The sequence below is a fragment of the Acomys russatus genome, chromosome 14, assembly GCF_903995435.1.
Source record: "Acomys russatus chromosome 14, mAcoRus1.1, whole genome shotgun sequence".
Classification (NCBI taxonomy): Eukaryota; Metazoa; Chordata; class Mammalia; order Rodentia; family Muridae; genus Acomys; species Acomys russatus.
Window position 1 is genome coordinate 32,580,297 of NC_067150.1, and position 19,792 is coordinate 32,600,088.

The following is a 19,792-nucleotide window of genomic DNA, read 5'->3' on the forward strand; positions in this document are numbered from 1 at the left end:
GGACACAGAAGCCACTGTCTGCAGTTTGACTGTGACCTTAGCAGTGGGCCAGTTTGGTAGGCACAGATTACAACTCTCTGAATAACAAAGGAGACCAAGGGCTAAGAAAGTGCAGATCTAAGAAAATAAGTGAATAGCCTTAAAGTTTAACAAGGAAAACAACATCAGCAAAGTTTTGAAGCAAAATACTGAAAGGGGAAAAGAGGAAGTTTACAGTGAAGAATTCCAACAAGTGAACCAATCAAAGTGAGTACCATAAATTAAGTGAGAAAAATAATACACAGGAAAAGAAAACTCAGCAGGCCTCCTTGAGAGTCCAGTACAAGTGTAATTTGACCCCCGATCCCGAAGAAACATTGGACAAACCCCAACTGAAGACTGCTCTATAAAAGAATTACCCTGTGTTGCAAACACCCAGGTCATGGAAAGAGAAACAAGGTAGACAAATAATTCCAAACAGACAAAGGTAAAGATGAAGTGAGAATCTAACTGGGGCCTTTGGGACAGTTGGGACAATAGGAAGAGCTTGATTGGCGTCTGCTTTAGTCACTGTCCTAATGCTGTGAAGAGACATCATGGCCAAGGCAACTTTTATAAAAGAAAGCCTTTAATCGTGGGCTTGCTTACAGCTTCAGAGTGTTGGTCCATTATCATCATGGTGGGAAGCAGACAGGCATGGTCGTAGAGCAGTAGCTGAGAGCTTCACATCTGGATCTACAGGCAGCAGGCAGAGAGAGTGAGACTGGGCCTGGTATGGGGTTTTGAAACTTCAAAGCTCATCCCCAGTGACACGCCTCCTCCAACAGGACCACACCTCCTAGTCCTTCCCAAAAAGTTCCGCTAACCGGAGACCAAACGTTCAAGAATATGAGCCAGTGGTGGCCATTTTCATTCAAACCACCACAGCAGGCAAGGGCTGTGAGTGGAAAGACAGAAATGTTGCTTTCCTGACTTAGATGGTTGCCTTGTGGTTATATGTGTCTTTGTTGGAGTACCCTGAGGGTTTAAGGGGGCTTGAACATCATGTCCTTTCACTCTCAGATAGCTGAAGGAGGTCCTCTGTGCTGCTTTACACTTTGCTAAAATTTTGTGATTTCTAAATGAAAAAAAAAAAAAAGTCACAGAAAGAATAAGACCAGGTTATATATCTACAATAACATGTAACCATATAGGTGTGTGTCTATATGTGTTTGTGTGCATGAGTGTGTGCAGGTATGTATGGGTGTGTGCATGAGCATGCATGGGTGTGTGCATCTAATACTTTCAAACTGGTTTTCTTAAATCCAAATAATGAGAAACACTTCCTAGAGCACCAGAACTTGCTACGTCCTCTAAATTAATGTTTATATAAGAGAGTTATCAGTCATTTTCACACAGATAATTAAGAAGCGCAACCACCTCTAGAAAGACACACTCTGCTCTTTAATAAAATTGCAAAAGCCATTCATGAGTCCAACAATCTGTCAATCAAACTTGGGAGCCTCTCCTGTACATGCTTTTGTCATGTTGTAATTAGGTTAAAAATTGTCTGTCAGCTTGTATCACATGGTGAGTAAGGCAGCCTCTTGGCAGTTGAATGCAGGTCTTGTGCTGAGAGTTGTGAGTCTCTGGCTTGTCCTGTCATCACATGCTGTGACATCCCACTTTTCCATGTTGCCCGTTTGGTATCTTCTGAGAGCCTGTCTTGAAAGCAGGTTTCCGGTATCTCAGATCTTCTCAGGCTTATGCTCTTTTGACCAGAAGGAGAGATTTCAAAGCAATTCAAATAGTTCCACTGCCGTCCCGTATCTAAGAACTCCCTTCGAGGTCATAAGATGTTTGCTGGTCATAGTGACCCTGATCAAAAAGACTTAGCAGACTTCTCCAGCTCAGAGGTAGTGTCAGTCATAATAGATTCTTTCTATGCTTTTCTTTCAATGAGGAGCTTTCTGTCCACAGCTTGGTCCTCATGTTGCTGCCCTGGCTCAATGGACACTGTCTTGAATTCTACTCAATGGACATTCTTTTTCCCCATGTCACAGTACTTAACGCTCCTTTCCAGGGCCTGATTCGGCTGCCCTGAAATCCCATCTTCTATCGCAGGGAACGCTACACAATACTCTCCGGGACGCGACTGTGCCTGCCTTCCAGTTTCCAGTGCTGGGCATTCTCCTTCTTTGTTTTGGCTCCCGAGTATAACCGCGTGATGTAGTTCATGCAATGCTTAGACTTGGAGGCTGAAAGAAAAACACATTAAAGATGAGCTTTGAACAGCATTGCATCCACTTAATTGAAGCTTCTTGGAGGTCATATTTTAGTTTTAAAGCTTAACTGACCACGATCTGGCCTTTGTAAATGTTCTAAATGCACTACTGTGCCTTAATTAAAAAAAAAAAAAACCTTACGTTACATTAACAATATGCCAATTGACTTAATATACAATACATAGGTATTTTTTGCTATCTACTGACTGAAGAAAATAACACGTTGCCTTCAGCAAAATCACATACTAGAAAATAACAAGGCCCATGGGGAAAAATAGGTTGAAGAGGAACCGTCAAAGCTTCGAGCTGGAGATGGTCCAAACCCTGATCTTTTGAAAGCATAAGACGATATGGCCGCAGCCTTGGGTTTGAGGCGTGGAGACGATGAGGATTGTGCTGTTTATCTTGACTGTCAACATGATTGGGTTGACAAACATCCAGAAGATCAGTAAAGCATGGTTCTGGGGGTATCTGTTGTTTCTAGGGAGGGTGGAGTAGGGGGAAAGCACCCACCCCGAGTGTGGGAAGCACCAACTGACAGGCCAAGACCCAGGTGGAATCAAAGGGAGAAGGAATGAAGAAGCCAGCGACCAGATGGGTTCTCTCTCTGCCCACTTCCTGGCTCCCATGATGTGAGCTGCCCTATTCCATATTCCACCACTCTCCCCACCCACCCACTGCAGGGAGCTGGGACCTTTGAAAGGGTGAGGTAATGTAAATCCTTCGTACCTTTGTCCATCAGGTATTGGCCACAGCAGTGAAAAACCAAACCATGCCTGACTAACACAGGAAGAAAATGGAAATCTTAGCCCAGGAGAAAATCCTTCTGCTTTTGGAGATGGACCACTCCCATCTGTGCAGGGAGTCCTGAGTGCAGGCGTCCATTGTGTTTTACCAAACCGTGAGGACATTTGCTTGTTCAGCACCCACGGTGAGGGCTTTCCTGTCTCTGCTGAAGCTCATGATTCTCCTCCACTGTTTTACCTCCTCCTTGGCCAGGAAAAACACCACAGGGATGTACACAAGTGGTACTGGTGCCAGTTGCCTGCGCAGCACACCCAAGCAGACTAGTTTCCACACATCTCCCCATCATCCCATCACTGAGTCTCTATTAGAAGCCTATTCTCTCTATTTCACACTTTGGAAGGTCAAAATGAAACAAAAAGGCATAGGTGTCTTAAGGGAGTAGCTCCTCTTACTAAAACCCTCAGTCAAACAGAAAGAACCAAGCAGGAAAACTCAGTACATTTCTTGAAACGCCTGGCAGGAAGAATAAATTAATTTGCATGGAGGACATGCAACAGGTAGAAGGTATAAAATTCTTGCCTTGCTATTGACCTAACTTCTGCCCACTAGATTTAAAAAAAAAAAAAAAAAAAAAAGAAATACACATATGTGCATGTGCAGACCCATTTGCACCCATCAGCCACACCCATATGCCCTCTTTCCCCTTTATAGAGTATTCTTCACCGTTATTTTGCTTGAAGTATTGAAATGAAACCATCTAACGACCTCAAATATTTCTCTTTGTATTAATTAAGCCTTGAATTGCTTTATTCAATGAAGCCTATCAGACACTCCATTTGTTCCGGGCTCCATGACAGACTTCAAGGATGCAGAATGAATCTGGCTGCTTACTGCCCGACAGAACAAACCAAAGGGTGATATGGGAAGTGCTTCATTGACTGAGGTTTTGTGTAGAATGCTGTGCATCTCAGGCCACACAGTGTGGCCCTGAGTGTGACAAGAAAGCCAGAGCTGGCCTTCCTAAAATAGAAGGCCTTCCACTACCTGAATTTAATTAACATTTAAGCTTTAAAGGTAAACTTTCTTAAATGTTGTAAGTCAAATGAGCATCTATCAAGTGGAATCAGACTCTGATTCTGTCCCCTCCCTGCTTTCCCTAAGGCAGCTCAGGAATGAACCTCACTGTTTAAGTCTCAGGCCACATGCTTTACTTACTCTGGCTGTTATTCTCTTGGGAAGATGTTTCTTCATTGTTGGATCTTGATCTGTAACTTTCCAAAGTTTGCTCTGCAATCTCACTTTCTGCAAGAGAAGAAAACTAAGTTACTCATTTCTGGCACCGCAGACATGATTAGAAATGGATGTTTGAATAAGGTGACAGCATGGCCACAGTTGAACCGTCATGCCCTCCTGTGCCCCGTGTATTCATTAGCTCAAAATGGTATATCTTACAATGTTTTCAGGGTTCCCAGGGGGCACTGTAAGAGATGAAGTCAAATGACAGCAGCCCTTACAGAATGATGGTGGCCAATCACCAATGAGAGGCTTTGGAATAATACTGTGCCATTTGCCTATTGCACAAATGAAGCATCAGACCCTGTCTCCGAGCTTATTTATATGTCTTTGTTCTATGGCCAAATGATCTTTTACATGATTTAGTTAGTACACAAAGTGTTGGGTTTTCATTATGGCAGTCTCATGCATAGTGTGGCGGTTTGAATAAAAATGAGCTGTGTAGGTTTATATACTTGAATGCCTAATCATCATGACATGCAACTGTTTGGGAAGGATTAGAAGGCATGGCCTTGTTTGAGGAGGTATGCCACTGTAGTGGGATTTGAGGTTTCAAAAGTCCACACCAGGCCCAGTTTCTCTCTCTACTTGTGGATAAAGATGTAGAACTTTCAGCTCCTTCTCCAGCATCACGCCTGGCTGCATGCTGCCGCACTGCCCACTATGATGATAATGGACTAATCCTTTGAAACTGTTATCAAGTCCTGAGTTAAATGTTTTCTTCGATAAGTTGCCTTGGTCATGGTGTCTCTTCACAGCAATGAAAAAGTGACTAAGACACTTGAAGTTTTCTCATGTTTATCTCCCACCATCTCTCTACTGTCTTCTCTTAGAGCTCTTCTCCCCTCCCGCTCTTCCTCTCTAGACTTCCTTCTACTTTCATGTCATATGTCTGCACATGAGAGAAAACACATGCTATTTATCTTTGCCTCTTTACTTGCTCTTGGCCACCTCTTTGGTTCTGTGCATAATGAGTTATTTCTTCGTTTGACTATCTAAATTAGCTCATACTAAGCTAACAAGAGTGGTGCTTTTAAGTCAGAGATATTCACAGATGCGGTATTTTGAGTTAATACAAAAACTTTTCTGTTACTGGAGGCCTTGGATCAAATGTGACTAGATTAGCTTTGTTCAGCAGCACTATAACCCAAGTCATTGAAAATACTCAAGCAGCTACAGTGAGAAAAAGAAAGGGGGGGGGGGAGTAGAATTTAATTTCAATATACAATTTAGTTAACTGGTATACCTCAAATATCATATTATAGTTGAGTTTGGGTGTGCATATGTGTGCACTGGTTTTCCAAACATGGATAGTTTATCTTTATAGAAAACCTTGATAGAGGCTCATGACAAGACAAGGGCTTGACAGTCATCTTGTGGCTTCTGCAATGCATAGCATAGGGCTAAATAAGTAGTTGGAATTGAAGAGAGAATTTCTTTTAAGAAGTTTTTAAGTCTTTGATTTGTATATGATGTACTGTGATTATATTTCCCTCATTGTCTTTTTCCATGCTGCCTCCCACACCTGTTGACCCTCCTATTTTCCCCAACTAGTCTCCCTCCTACTATTATGCCTTTTGTGTGCCGGTGGCTCTTACAAATGTGGTCACAGCCACTGTATTCATGATGATGACAGCCATGCACAGCTACAGCATTTTATGGCACTCCTCCCACGCTCCAGCTTTTACAGTCTAGTCTTCCCATCCTGATGAAGAAGGCCTTGAATCCCACACATGCTTATGGAATGGAATTACAGAATTAATGGATTTACTGTCAAACTCTGTTATGTGTTGAGTGTATATATTTTAATAGGAATCTTCTACACTAACAATTTTTATTTTTGATTTATTTATTACTATGCTATTATTATGGTTGATATTATTTTGGTTTTAATGGTAACTCTTTCATTAGAATGACTGGTGTCATATGGATGAGTGAAGCCAAGCACAGTCCTGGAAAATACAAAATGCACAAGACATTTATCCATAACCAGAATATAAGGAGAGAAGGGGGCTCCTGTCTTGTAGACTCACTCAGCCCTGACACCTGGAGTGATACGTGGCATGCAGTGGGCACTCAGTGAGGCTCACCAAGGGAATGGGTGAATTGGCTCAGTGTTTTGTCAACAAGAGCATCTGTAGTTCAGCACCAACTCCCATAGCTGCTTTAATTCCTGCCTGATACTTTATGAGAGAGGTCCCTGGAGATCCATAGCACACATTTGTTAGCAAACAAATGATTGCTTATTGGAGTGACAGCCCTTACTTGCCAACTTGCACAGCAGCTAAGAGAGGAGCCTTGATTGACAGCGTTTCCCTTCTGTCTAGTCAGCCATTGGGCTCTTACAGACCTTGCGGGGTTCTCTGCGACTCACCCTTCTTCCATATCATATGTGCTTTTCGCAGCTTCATGATGAAGAGCTGAACAATGATGAAGAGGATGAAGATGAGAAAGGACACCAGTGTGAGCAGCAGGATGCCACTCTTCCTCCTCGCCAGTCCTGTATACTGAGCAGTGGCTTCTGTAAGTAGAATGAGAGAGCGCTAGGCAGTTTGCATTTTGTGGCTCTTCCCTATGGTTTTGGTCACCGTGGAGTGTGATGGTTACTTTTCATCTTTCTTTCTTTACTATTTTTTTTTCTTTTTTGAGATAAGGACTTGTTGTGCAGCCCTAGGCAGCCTGGAAGTTGCTGTGTAGTCAAGGCTGGCCTAAAACTCACAGAGACCAACTTGTCTCTATTCCCCCAGTGCTGGGGTTAAAAGCATGTGACACCACACCTGGCCATGATGTCTAATTTTAATTGTCAGCCTGACATAATGAAGAGTCACCTGCAAGCAGATAATCTCAATGAGAGAGTGTCCAAATCATGATGTGGGAATGTCACTGGGAGATTGTCTTGATTGCATAGGCTCAATGGGAAGACCCAGCCCATTGTGGGTGGCACCATTCCCTGGGTTTCTTTCTGGACTACATAAAAAGTGAAGAAAGGGATCTGAGGAGTAAGCATGCATGCATTCATTCTCATCCTACTCCTAATAATGAATGGGATGAACTGCTTCAAGCCCCTGCCTTGACTTTCCCACAGTTACGGGCTGTAACCTGAAACTGTAAGCGGAGTAAGTCCCTTCTCCCTTCAAGCTGCCCTTGTGAGGATATTTAATCATAGCAACAAGGGTTGCAGCCAGGACAAATAATATATACTGCACTTCTCCAGTGCAATATGGACCAAAAGGCAGCTCAGCTCAGGAGCTGGGCCAAGTTTACCCCAGAAATCGCGAATTGCATACTGTTCAGTTCTCTGAAAGAAGCAAATGGACAATAGAGACAAAGCAAACTAATGGATAATTTGAAAAGTTTTTTTTTGTTGTTGTTGTTGTTATAAATGACATAGACATTTAGTTCTTTTTTCATTTCTCAAGAAAGCACACAAGAATAGTGACTTAAATTACAGCCTGGGAATTTTAAATAGCTATGAGGAATGTTTGTTCAGCACGGTGTAGCTCAGTAGCCCAGGAGATTAAGGGGTTTGGAAAAAATTATCCAAATAAAACAAAATGCCATGTACCTTGGCTAGGTTAAATGCGATCCTCATAAGGCATTAGGGGATACACTTGAGGAGCTCTTGAAAGTGCTTCTAAACTAGTCTATAATTTTGCCAAATGTCCTTCACCTCAGCCGACAGGCTTAGAATTAAGGAATGGTGGCTCAGTTGAGAACAAAGTACTTGAAGCTGCCTAGGACATAATCCATAAGCCGTAGGGGATCATTTTCTCTTTATAAAAATAAGTACGTTTAAAAAGGCAAACAGAAGTAAGATGTGCTAACTTCCAGAACCATGTGCATTTACAGACTAGTGTTTTTGGACATTCAGAGACAAGTGGGGACCCCGAGGCTGCAGATATCAGCCTTAGGGGAGAAGCAAGGCAATTTAGGTGAAGCTTCTTCTACCATGGGGTGATAAGGATAGACTAGGCAGGGCTGTTGATACAGGATGGAGCCTCCAGATTGTCATGGAACTTTCAGAGACTTTCTAGAAGCAGGAATGCAGAGGTAAGTGGCAGAGCACACCTTATGCAGATGGAGGGCTTATATTACATGTTATAGACTATGGAAAGCCAGAAAGGTTCTCAGTACACAAGTGCACAGGCTACAAGGGTCTGATTCGATGGTGCTAAGCCTGGACCAGACAAGGAAGAGCTGAAGTTACAAGATGACAAGGGCCTATATTAAGGGAGTAACTATGATCACAGACAATACACCTGGGAGAGAAGATACATGAGCCATTAGCGACTGCATGTGTGTGCACGTGTGTGCGTCTAGATCTGTATCTACACAGAGAGTGAATGGTTAGGAGTACCCAACACTTTGAACAAGCTGATTTGTGAAAAAGGATGCTACTTGAATTCTCTAAAATGTTGAGCTTAGGAGAGAGGACATTTGACTAAAGACATGGAAGAAAATAGAATGAAAGGGCTGGTGAGATGGCTCAGCAGGTAAGGGTGCCTGCTGCCAAGCCTGATGATCTGAGTTTGATTCTTGGGACATACAGAAAGAAAGGGGAGCACCAACCTCCTGAAAGTTGATCTGCACGTGCATGGCATGCCCCCTTCCATAAACAAATAATTAACCAAGTAAATAACTAAACAAACAAATAAGTAATCATGTAATCAACTTTAAAAAAAAAAAGGAACATGGACTGGAATTGAGAGTGATCATCCTAGGAACATTTAAGTATGGGACCCGTCCATGTATAGGCAGCAAGAAACAACACAGGAATGAGCGAGCTTTGTATAAACTAAAGAATCTGGTTGGGGACTGTAGCTCAGTGGTCAATGCTTGCATACCGTGTGTGAAATCTTGGGTTTAATTCCCAAATGACAAACTTTAAACAAAGACTGGATGAAGCAGTGATGTCAAGAACATCTACATTTAAGAACTCAGAGGAGGTGACTGAAGAAATGGCTCAGCAGTTAAAAGCACTGGCTACTCTTTCATGGGACCCATGTTTGAGTTTCAGTGTCTACATGGTGGCCCACAGTGGTCTGTAACTCCAGTTTCTGGGGACCCAGTACCCCCTTCTAGCCTCTACAGTCACTAGGCACACATGTAGTATATATAACAAACATTCAAGCAAACACTCATACCCATTAAAGACAAATCCTTTAAAAACAAAAGAACCCAGGGAAAGAAATAGAGCTAGTTAACTGACGGGGAAATGCAGTGGTTAGCAAAGACAACAGCACTGGGTAGTAGGTTAAGGAAGTCAAGATGGGACAGGGGCATGACTGACATGTCTTGAGGGTAGACGGTCAAGGAAAGCAAGGACTGAAGAGGCCACTACACACAACTAAGAGGTCAAAATACCAAACAGCTGTTCTAAATGTAGTAGGTGACACTCACCAGTGGTCAAGCCAGGGTCTTGAGTGACATGTTCCTTCTCTTCCTTGTCAGTCTCTGGTATACTGGAATTTTCCATCATTGAGACTAAGGTGAGAGTAAGACATGAAACACACATATCCTATATATGTGACCCATCCAATAACTGCTCTGGCTTGGCCTTCCCTCTAAACCTCATGTTGACATTGACTTGCGATGTGATAGTGTGGACCTGTGAGTCTTTAAGAGGATTAGGTCCAGAAAGCACCATCCATGTGGAAGAACTAATGGTATTACACGAGAGCAAGTTCCTTTTAAATATATTTATTTTATGTGAATGGGTATTTTGTCTGTCTGTCTGTCTGTCTGTCTGTCTGTCTGTCTGTCTGTCTGTATGTATGTATGTATGCACCACAGTGAGTGCCAAGTACCAAAAAAGGCCAGGAGAGGGTGTCAGATACCCTGGAGTTAGATATGGTTGTAAGCCACCATGTCAATGCTGAGAATCGAAACTGTGACCTCCAGAAAAGCAACCAGTGCTTTTCACTGAGTCATTTCTCAAGTCTAGGCCAAATTCATTTTAAAGAAGTGGCTTTACCCCTCTTGCTCTCTCTCTACTATAGCCCTTGCTGGCTGTGGCTCCTTAGTGGACTGACCTTGATTTTGGGCCACTTTTCCATCATTCCCATGTATTGTATAATATTATATTATATTACATTATATTATTTATATTATATTATATTGTATTATATTATATTATATTAATTATATTATCTTTGATTTAGGGTCTTACTGCATAGTCCAGGCTAGCCTAGAACTTACAGAAATCTTCCTGCCTCTGCCTCTTGAGTACTGGATTTAAAGGCATGTGCCATCATGCCAGCCTCCATCTTACTTTCTGAGACAGATTCTCTCTCTTGGAACCTGCTAGACTGGCTGGTCAGTGAGCCTCGAGGAAACACCCATCCCTGTCTCCCCAGTGCTGATGTTAATGCATGCTGCAGGTTCTTACACATATGCTGGGGATTTGAACTCAGGTCCTTATGTATGTGCAGAAGGCCTTACCCTGCTGGGTTATTCCCCTAGCCTCTGTGGTAGGTTGTACTAATCTATGGCCACCCAACCATGCTGCGGAACACCAGAACCCAGTCCCCATCTCTAACGAGCCTTCGGCACTCATTATCCGTCCTCCTTCCTCCCTCTCCCCTTCCCTACCCCTCCCCTTCTGAGTTTCTATTAATAATTACAGTTGTATTTGCTTTTACTTTTAGGTCAATATTTTTTTTAAAAAATCTATTTATTTATTATGTATACAGTGTTGCCTGCGTGTAATGCCTGTAGGCCAGAGGAGAGCACCAGATCTCATTGTAGGTGGTTGTGAGCCACCATGTGGTTGCTGGGAATTGAACTCAAGGCCTTTGGAAGAGCAGTCGGTGCTCTTAACTTCTGAGCCACCTCCCTAGCCCCTAGTAAACATTTTTAGCTCCCACATATGAGAAAGAACATGCAGTCTTTGTCTTTCTATGCCTGTCATATTTTGCTTTGAACTCCCAGTTTCTTACAAAAACAGTCCTAAATGGCTACACTCCCTTTGTTTACTGATAAAGGCAACGCTTTATTGACCATTTAGTGTGCACCAGGGTATGTAGCTGGTGTGTTGGTATCTCACCTCAGCTCTGAGAGAACAGGTTTTGAGCAGTTAGCAAAAGGCCTAGTCCTGGAGCAATTGAATAGCAGGGTCAACACGAAAACTCCCAGTTTGTTTTCTAATTTGGGAGTGTAAACGAAAGTCACCACTCCATGTTTCCTTCCTGAGTGAGAACGGTTAGGGAGAAGGTCCATGGGATGCTTCAAGAGAACCACTGAATATTGGGGGACGGCAGGGGCAGCATCTGGGCTCTCTGGGGGAAAACCTGGGTAGAGATGCACATGGCAAAGTGTTTTGTGTTGTGCTAGACTCTCAGCTGCCAACCCAAGGCCTGGACGCCGTCTTTTAGAGGCAGGAGGAATTGTGAGGCTTTGGCAGAAGAATAACAACAGTAAGATAGCTTTTCTGGCGTTCTGTTGTTTGTGCTTCCAATTCCCTCTCTCTCTCAGCTGCCCATCGCACAGCGCCACTACGTGGCCCCAAGGGGAATGAAGCCTCTTGTTCTCGAAATAGATATTATTAACAGCAATACAATTGCAGAAATTGAAAGCCGAGAAGAATTTTACAGACCACGTCTCTTAACCCCTGCATTGTATATGAAAATGCGGAACAGAAAATTGAGTTGTTCGGTAGTGGTGCCAGGCAATTTAAAAACAACCAGATTCCAAACACGTTTAAAAAATATTGGATTGTTAAAGCAAGGATGTGGTTGCCGCACTTCATAATGTTTTCAATTTCCACTACTCTTGAAAAAACCCTGTACGGTACATATTGTATTTTTCAGTGTTTAAAAACCCAAAACATTTACTTTTCAATGTTATTCAGGACACAGTATGTTTTTAAAAAATGTGATCTGTTGCTCAAAACTATGAACATGATAATGACCCAAAGACGTTTGCCCTTCCAGATGGAATTATTATAGAGAACATGCAGGGGTGCATATCTTCCTGAGGGAGGCTAGCTAGCATGCTCAAAATGCCAACAAACTCTCTCATTAGTTAATCAATTCATTCATTCATTCATTCATTCATTCATTCACACACCACTTGCTCCTCATTTTCTGAGAACCCACTATTGCCACATACAATGCTGCATAAAGTTAAATGAATTACACAATAATTTTCCCCAAATTAACTAGTTAATTCATTATCTAAATATAAGACTTTCTAACCTCTTCTTATAGCTCAACCCTGTCAAAGTGACCCATGGCTGGAGGGATGGCTCAGACGGTAAGAGCACTGGCTGCACTTCCAGAGGGCCCGGGTTCAATTTCCAACAACCACATGGTGGCTCACAACTGTCTGAACTCCAGGTCCAGGGGATCTGGCACCCTCACATGGACATGCAGGCAAAAGACCAATGCACATAAAAATAAATAATTTAAAAAGGGTGACCCATGTTCTTGACAACCAAGTGCCTTCAAAGGTGAGTGAGCTCATGGTGACTGACAATACTTCTGTCCCTGGCTTCTGCTCCTTAGGCCTCTGTAGGTGGGAAATCTTTATGTTAGGGGTGATGTAGGCAGAAAACAGGAGTAAATCTCCTAAGTGACTTCAACTCTGCCTTCGTCTCAGAGGTCATTTGCATGGCACAGTCATATGTGCAGGTGTGTGTGTGTGTGTGTGTGTGTGTGTGTGTACTTAAACACCTCCAGCTAAAGATCTCTGACCTCATAAGGCCTTATGACACCAAACTCATGAAATAAGAGTTCTTGACCTGACTCTATCCTGGGACACTGCAAAACTGGAACCAACTGGAGAGAGGTCTATATAGTCTTATGAAAAATAAATGTGAAGGCTGGAGAGATGGTGTAGTGGGTAAAGTGTTCAGCATGCAGGCATGAAGGCTTGAATTTTGTTACTCATGACTCACATAAAAGTCAGACACCATAGCATGTGCATGCAATCCCAGCACAGGGAAGTAGAGACAAGATTCTGACAGGCTTGCCGGCCAGCCAGTCTAACTGAAATGTTGCGCTATGAGTTCAGTAAGAGACCTTGTCTCAAAAATCAATCAATCAATCAAAAAGAACCAGGCAGAAAGAGTGATTGAAGAAAGAAATTCTTACATCAGCCTCTGGTTTCCACGCATGTACATACACACACACACACACACACACACATATATATATACACATACACAAGTTAAAAAATATTCTTTAGCCCAGGCATGGTGGTGCACACCTTTAATCCCAACGCTTGGGAGCCAGAGGCAGGAAGATCTCTGTGAGTTTGAGGCCAGCCTGGTCTACAAAGAGGGTCCAGGACAGCCAAGGCTACACAGAGAAACCCTGTCTCGAAAAAAAATTTTTTTCTTTAAATGTAGGATTAAAAATGTACATTCACAACCAGACATTTCTTTTGAGGTTTCAGTAATTTTTGAGACTTACCCGTACTTGTGGGCTGCTGGGGGTCTTGAGAGGTGAGGGAGCTCTGCTCAGGGGCATCCGACGCTGTTTCTTGATCTGCAACTAAAAAGGGGGAAAAACAAAATTCTGCAACTGCCGAGATCAGCTTTAGCCACATTGCGCTCAGTGTCACCGTGCACAGAGCCTGCCTGCTACCCACTTCTGGTGTGTGTGTGTGTGTGTTGTGTGTGTGTGTGTGTGTGTGTTGTGTGTGTGTGTGTGTGTGTGTTGTGTGTGTGTGTGTGTGTGTGTGTGTGTGTGTTGTGTGTGTGTGTGTGTGTGTGTGTGTGTGTGTGTGTGTGCTGAAACCTGGAGCCCCACACTTTGTGTTTTGAATCTTTCCCCTGCTGCTTGCCCATCTGCTAGGTGACCTGGCTGAGAGTACAGCATGCTGGGACCCCTGTGTGCAAGGACATTTGGCCGTAGCAGGCATAGGGCATTTGCTGTGTCCTTCTGCACAAACCAATCAGTTCCTCTGTCTGTCCCTCTGCATATGGAGGTTTTCCCATTTCCAGAGGAGATACACTTCCATATCATCAACACATTTCTCCAGCTGCAGATGGAGCTGAGTCTCAATGCTACTATCTGCATGATCCTCAGTGATTTGAGCCAAATGCATAATTTATCCAGCATTGAATATTTCCCCATATGTGTGAAATACAGTTGCTAGGTTTTACCTCGTGTGTGTATGTGTGTATGTGCAGCAATAATTCCATTCATATAAAGTGTTTAATGCCGTAATGCCTGTTTACTAAGTGAGATGTTTATTAAACTTTATTCTGTAACATAAAGAAATGTTTGTGAGCCGGGCAGTGGTGGCGCACGCCTTTAATCCCAGCACTCGGGAGGCAGAGGCAGGTGAATCTCTGTGAGTTCAAGGCCAGCCTGGTCTACAAAGAGAGTTCCAGAGTAGCCAAGGCTACACAGAGAAACCCTGTCTTGAAAAAAAAAAGTTTGTGGCTATTTCCCAAGAGTCGGCTTAGATCATTTTCATTGGTTAGTGAAAAGGCCAGCCTCCAGGAAGCATGTAAGTGTTTAAGTACCTCACTGTGTATCAACATACAATATGTGAGAGGTGGGTATCAGTTCCTAAAAGCTATGGATGCTTCTCAATGTTCATTCAATCAAAGAATTTTCTGTGATTTAAAATTGTCATTTTAGTAATTAAGCATATGTAATTTTTAAGCAGTTGCAAAAAACAAAAACAAAACCCTGAATTGAGGGTAAAACTTTAAGGGAAATGAGGAGAATTACATAAAAACCATTAAAGAAAACATTTCAGAAGTTCCCTTTACCTATGATGATATAGCTTTGCTTGCTTTTTTGAGACAGGCTATTGTTGTATAATAGCTTTGATTGATCTGGAACTTGCCATGTAGACCAGGCTTGTCTGGAATGCCTGGTGATTCTAGTGAATTATTATATACTTATCTCAAGCAAGATAACACAGTAGAAATAATTGGACACAGAAATGATTGAAAACAGCATTGTTTCCTATTAAGCAAGACATCAAGAGTATTTTTAAAAAGCATAAAATGAAAATTTCCCACCAATGTTTGCAACATTGTTATTTCTCATAAAACTATGCAATGCTTGTTAACATATAGTGGATTTATTATTTTAAAAATCACTTAACCATGTATTTTAAATTTCTCAGTTTAAATTACTAATAGGTAAATAGTAGCAGAGACAATTCAATATATAAAAGTTCATTGTGGTCCTCAGTCATCCTTAAGGGTGTGGAAGGTGGGCTGGGGAGAGGACTCAGATGGTAAATGCCTGTTATGTAAATGCAGGGACCAGAGTCAGCATCCCTAGCACCCTCTGATAAGCCTGAACAGCACAAACCTGTACTCCCAGCACTCAGAGGCAGAGACAGGCAGATCTATGTCACCTGCTGGCCAGGCAGTCTCACAGACCAATGATCTCCAGAGTCAGTGAGAGACTGCCTCAAGAAGTAAGATTAGACAGTGGCTGAGGAAGGCGTGTTGGCCTCTGACCACACACGCTTTCACCTACACCTGCACTGGCACACTGTGCGTACACCGACACAAACACATATACATACACAGAGAGACAAACACACATATGCACACACAGAGTATGGGGGGGTATTTACACTGAAAATGTTTGAGAGCTGTGGCTGAAGGCTGTAAAACCCCACTTTCACATTAGTGATGGGAACTAAAAGTTCTTCGTTTGGAATCCCAAACAGATGAAGCAAATCAGTGCCCTGGGGAACTTAACCCTTTTTGTTCTGTTCTCTAGAAACCTTGCCTTTTCCTAGATGTGACACATTCTTAGGAGCATCCTTATGCTCCCAGCATCCCACCAGAGGAGTGTAGGTGCAGAGGCTCGGAACGCTTACCTGTTACTGTGCTTTAAAACATTCTCAGCTAGTAAGTTTGTTTTTTAACTGATTGGGTAAACAAAAGACACGTGTGGCATATGCTCACTTATAAGTGGGTATTAACCCAACATAGATGTGGCTCATCAAAGAAAAAAAATATAAAAAACAAACAGAAGCCAGCTATCGTCGATACTAATGGCCCATTTTGAATATTTCTCTGGAGATCTGGCATGGTTCTAGAGAGTCAATAGATAGCTCTGATGCTTAATATTGATTGTCAACTTGACACACTTGTGAAGAGGGAATGTCAGGTGAAAACATATTGGCCTGCAGGTGTGTCTGTAGTGCCCTGTTTTGACTGATGATTGACATGGGAAGGCTTAAGCAAGGTTTGAGAAGTGCCACCCCTTGGCAGACGGTCCTGGGTTCTATAAGAAAGCAGGGTGAGCAAGCCACGAGGAGCAAGTCAGTAAATAGCATTCCTCCATAGCCTCTGCTCCGGTTCCTGCCTCCTGGCTCCTGCCTTGAGTTCCTGCCCTGAGTCCCCTCAGTGATGGGCTGTGACCTGAGTGCTGTATGATTAAATAAACCCTTTCCTCCTTTAAGTTGCTCTCAGTCAGTGTTTTGTCACCGCAACAAGGAAGCAGACTAGGACAATAGTGAAATATTATGGTAAATTAAAGACGGCGAAACATAACCATTCTTCTTACCCAAATCTTCAAACCGGAAGGGGGCAACCAGCTTCCTTCCCTGCAGGCCTGTGTGCCGGATAACGCAGTGCACTGTTGAGCTTTTGTCGTATGTGTGGACTATGAGCGTGCTGGTGGTGTTACACGTTTTCCCATCAGTTTCAAATTCATGGTGGTGTTCACCTGCACAGGATTTTAAAGAAACGGGAAAGGTTGTGGCTGTGGAGCTCTATTGCACGTTTGTTGACATAGCAAGCAGAACTGCAGTCTAACACTAAGGATAATTCTAAGTGTTCAAAGTGTGTCTTAGGCTGATGAAATTGTTCAGCAAACTGGAACGTTAATGAAACTTTCATGAGGGCTGGAGATGGTTCAGCACTTAAAGGCACTGACTACTCCTCCAGAGGACCGGGGTTCAAATCCCAGCACCCACATGGCAGCTCACAACGGTCTGCAACTCTAAGATTTGACATACACACAGACATATGGGCAGGCAAAACACCAATGCTCATAAAATAAAAGTAAATTTGAAAAAGAAAACCTTCATGAAAAATACCTTATGGTGGGATTTCTTGGGACACAGGCACTTGGTAAGCTGAATATCATATGTACACGTATAATGTTAAATTTGTTTCCAATTTTATGGCTGTGAAAATGCTTATACTCAGTGTTACACTTATTTTTGAGAATTTTGTCAGCTTTTAAGAAGTATTATAAATAACTCGCTTTGTATTTCTACCATAATTTAAAAAATTATGGTTTGGGATAGCCTTTTAACATTAGGCAAAATTTTGATTATTGTAATGCTAATTTCTCTGGAGCAGAACTGATGTAAAGAGTTCCATCTTTGGATACCTCTTGCCACCAGAGGGCGCCATAACACTTAAAAAGCTTTTGGAAATTTAAGCAAGCCGGCAAACAAAGAACCCTCTCCGCTTACCATAGATCTCCAGGCCGCCCCCCAGCAGCCAGGTGATTTGCGGAGGGGGCTTGCTTCTCTCTGTGGAACACTTCAGCACGACATGTTTTTCTCCATTCTCCCTTCTGAGAACCGAAGCTTCCACAGTTGGCTGGAAAGGAGTCACTAGAAGAAAATTAATTTTTGTGGGCTGAGTTGTAGGTGAGCATGTGTGTGCACAGGCATGTAGGGGTCGGAGGTAGATTTCAGGCTTACTCTTTGATCACTGTCTAGCACAGGATTTGAAGCTCTTGGATGTGGCTAGACTGGCCTACAGTGACTTCCAGGAATGTACCTGTCACCTTCATTGGCAGAGAGAAGTTCATGCTACCAAGCCCAACAACCTGAGTTCAATCCCCAAGATCTATATGGCGGGAGGAAAGACCGCAGTCCTGTCCTCTGACTTGTGCGTGAGCCCCGTGGCAGTGCTCATCTGCAGATCTTTTCTTTTTTAAATAAATAGATAAAAATGGTGCAGTTTGCATTTGTCACTCTATGACATCGAGGGGAGTTACTCTACTGGGGACATACCTAACACGACCACTCTCACTTGCTTCGTCTTTACGAGACCTTTATAGTGTAAGCACTTATACACGCCTTCATCTTGTAGAGTCACGTTGGACACGCTGATGGAGAGCTGTGCAGCCGAATGGTGAAGAAGCTGGTATTTAGAACTTTTTAAAGCTGTGCAAGAGGCAAAAGAAGCTGGTAAGAGGAAAGCTCGCCCACTGGAGTACCTGCCTCTGGTCTCCTAGTGCCGGGATTAAAGGGACATGCCACCTCACCAGGCTTCTGGTGCTTTCATGAATGACTTGCTGCCGTTTGCTTCTTTGAAACCTGATGTATGTGTGGTTTGTCTTGTTGTCAGCAATGGAGGAGAGATACGATAGCTGAGTGTGTTCAGTTTTTAATTTAAGAAATGTTTATTAGCCTGGCATGGTGGCACACACCTTTAATCTCAGAACTTGGGAGGCAAAGACAGGCGGATTTCTGTGAATTTGAGGCCAGCCTGGTCTACAAAGCAGAGTCCAGGTCAGCCAAGGCTACACAGAAAAACCATGTCTTGAAAAAACAAAAACAAAGAAAACACACACACACAAAGAGACAAATGTTTATTACTATTTGAAGATTCCTGTGGATTTGACTCAGTTCTTCCAGGGATTCAGCCCTTAGTACAAAACAAAACAAAACAAAACAAAACAAAACAAAACAGCTCAAAAAGTGATGACCCAGTATGGGGAGTCACTCTTCATCTTGTTTACATACTGACCTGGGAATTTCACTTAAAGTCAAAGATGCCTGGGCAGAGCAGAGGCTCTGGAAAGAGCGAGTTTGTTTGTTTGCTTTTAACTGTTAAAGGTGCACCCCGTGCACAAGGGTAAACAGAGTTAGACCATGGATGACTGGCCAAGGGCATGTTTCTCATCCAAAAGGATGGGTGTGTCTCTTGGGACCAGACGCCTCCTGAGCTAGCACTCTGGGTTTTCAGCCTCATCTCTGTTGACATGGCAGCCAAGAGTTCCTCGTTGTGGGGCTGCAGTGTGCAGTGTGGGATGTTTAGTGCATGCCTAGTCTCTACCTTCCAGACTCCAGAGCCAGCATCCCCACTCCCAACTTGTAACAACCCTAACAGTTCTTGGACACTGCCAAATGCCAGCCAGAGGGCAAGATGACTCCATCTGGGGACATTTCGGTGTGAATTAAGGGGTTTGGCTGCAGGAACTTCAGAACATCTTCTTGTTCTGACTTTGGAGAACTCCTCATTCTTCCAAAGAGAAACAACACAATAACACAAAGCTTTTAACAGAGTTATTCCTACTCAAATGTCATTTCTCTGTAACTTTTCTCAACTTGCATCTACTTAGTCTATTGGGTGTGCTATTAATACCCTGTACGATTAGGATGATGTATTGACAAGTTTATATTTACTATTATTTATATACATATATAAATACTATATTTATATGTGTCAATTCAACAGTATTGACAAAGCATATCTTTTTAGTGGCTCTGTTTGTGGACTTTAACTTGCTGGTTCTGAGTTTCTCAAGTACTTGACAGCAATATCACGTGGTCTCATT

The 19,792-nt window shown here is 42.8% G+C and overlaps 1 protein-coding gene across 2 annotated transcripts; it reads right to left on the reverse strand.

Moving 5' to 3' along the window:
- Window positions 1-2,088: 2,088 nt before the first annotated feature.
- On the reverse strand, window positions 2,089-13,879 carry Crtam (cytotoxic and regulatory T cell molecule). Of its 2 annotated transcripts, XM_051155833.1 has the most exons (5): window positions 13,697-13,879; window positions 9,684-9,767; window positions 6,658-6,804; window positions 4,206-4,292; window positions 2,089-2,216 (listed from the first exon to the last, which is right to left on the reverse strand). In XM_051155833.1, the coding sequence occupies exons 1-5, from the start codon at window positions 13,830-13,832 to the stop codon at window positions 2,089-2,091; spliced, it is 582 nt and encodes a 193-aa protein (XP_051011790.1). In that variant the 5' UTR covers window positions 13,833-13,879. The 2 variants fall into 2 exon arrangements, with proteins under 2 accessions (XP_051011790.1, XP_051011791.1); XM_051155834.1 differs by lacking the exon at window positions 9,684-9,767.
- Window positions 13,880-19,792: the final 5,913 nt, after the last annotated feature.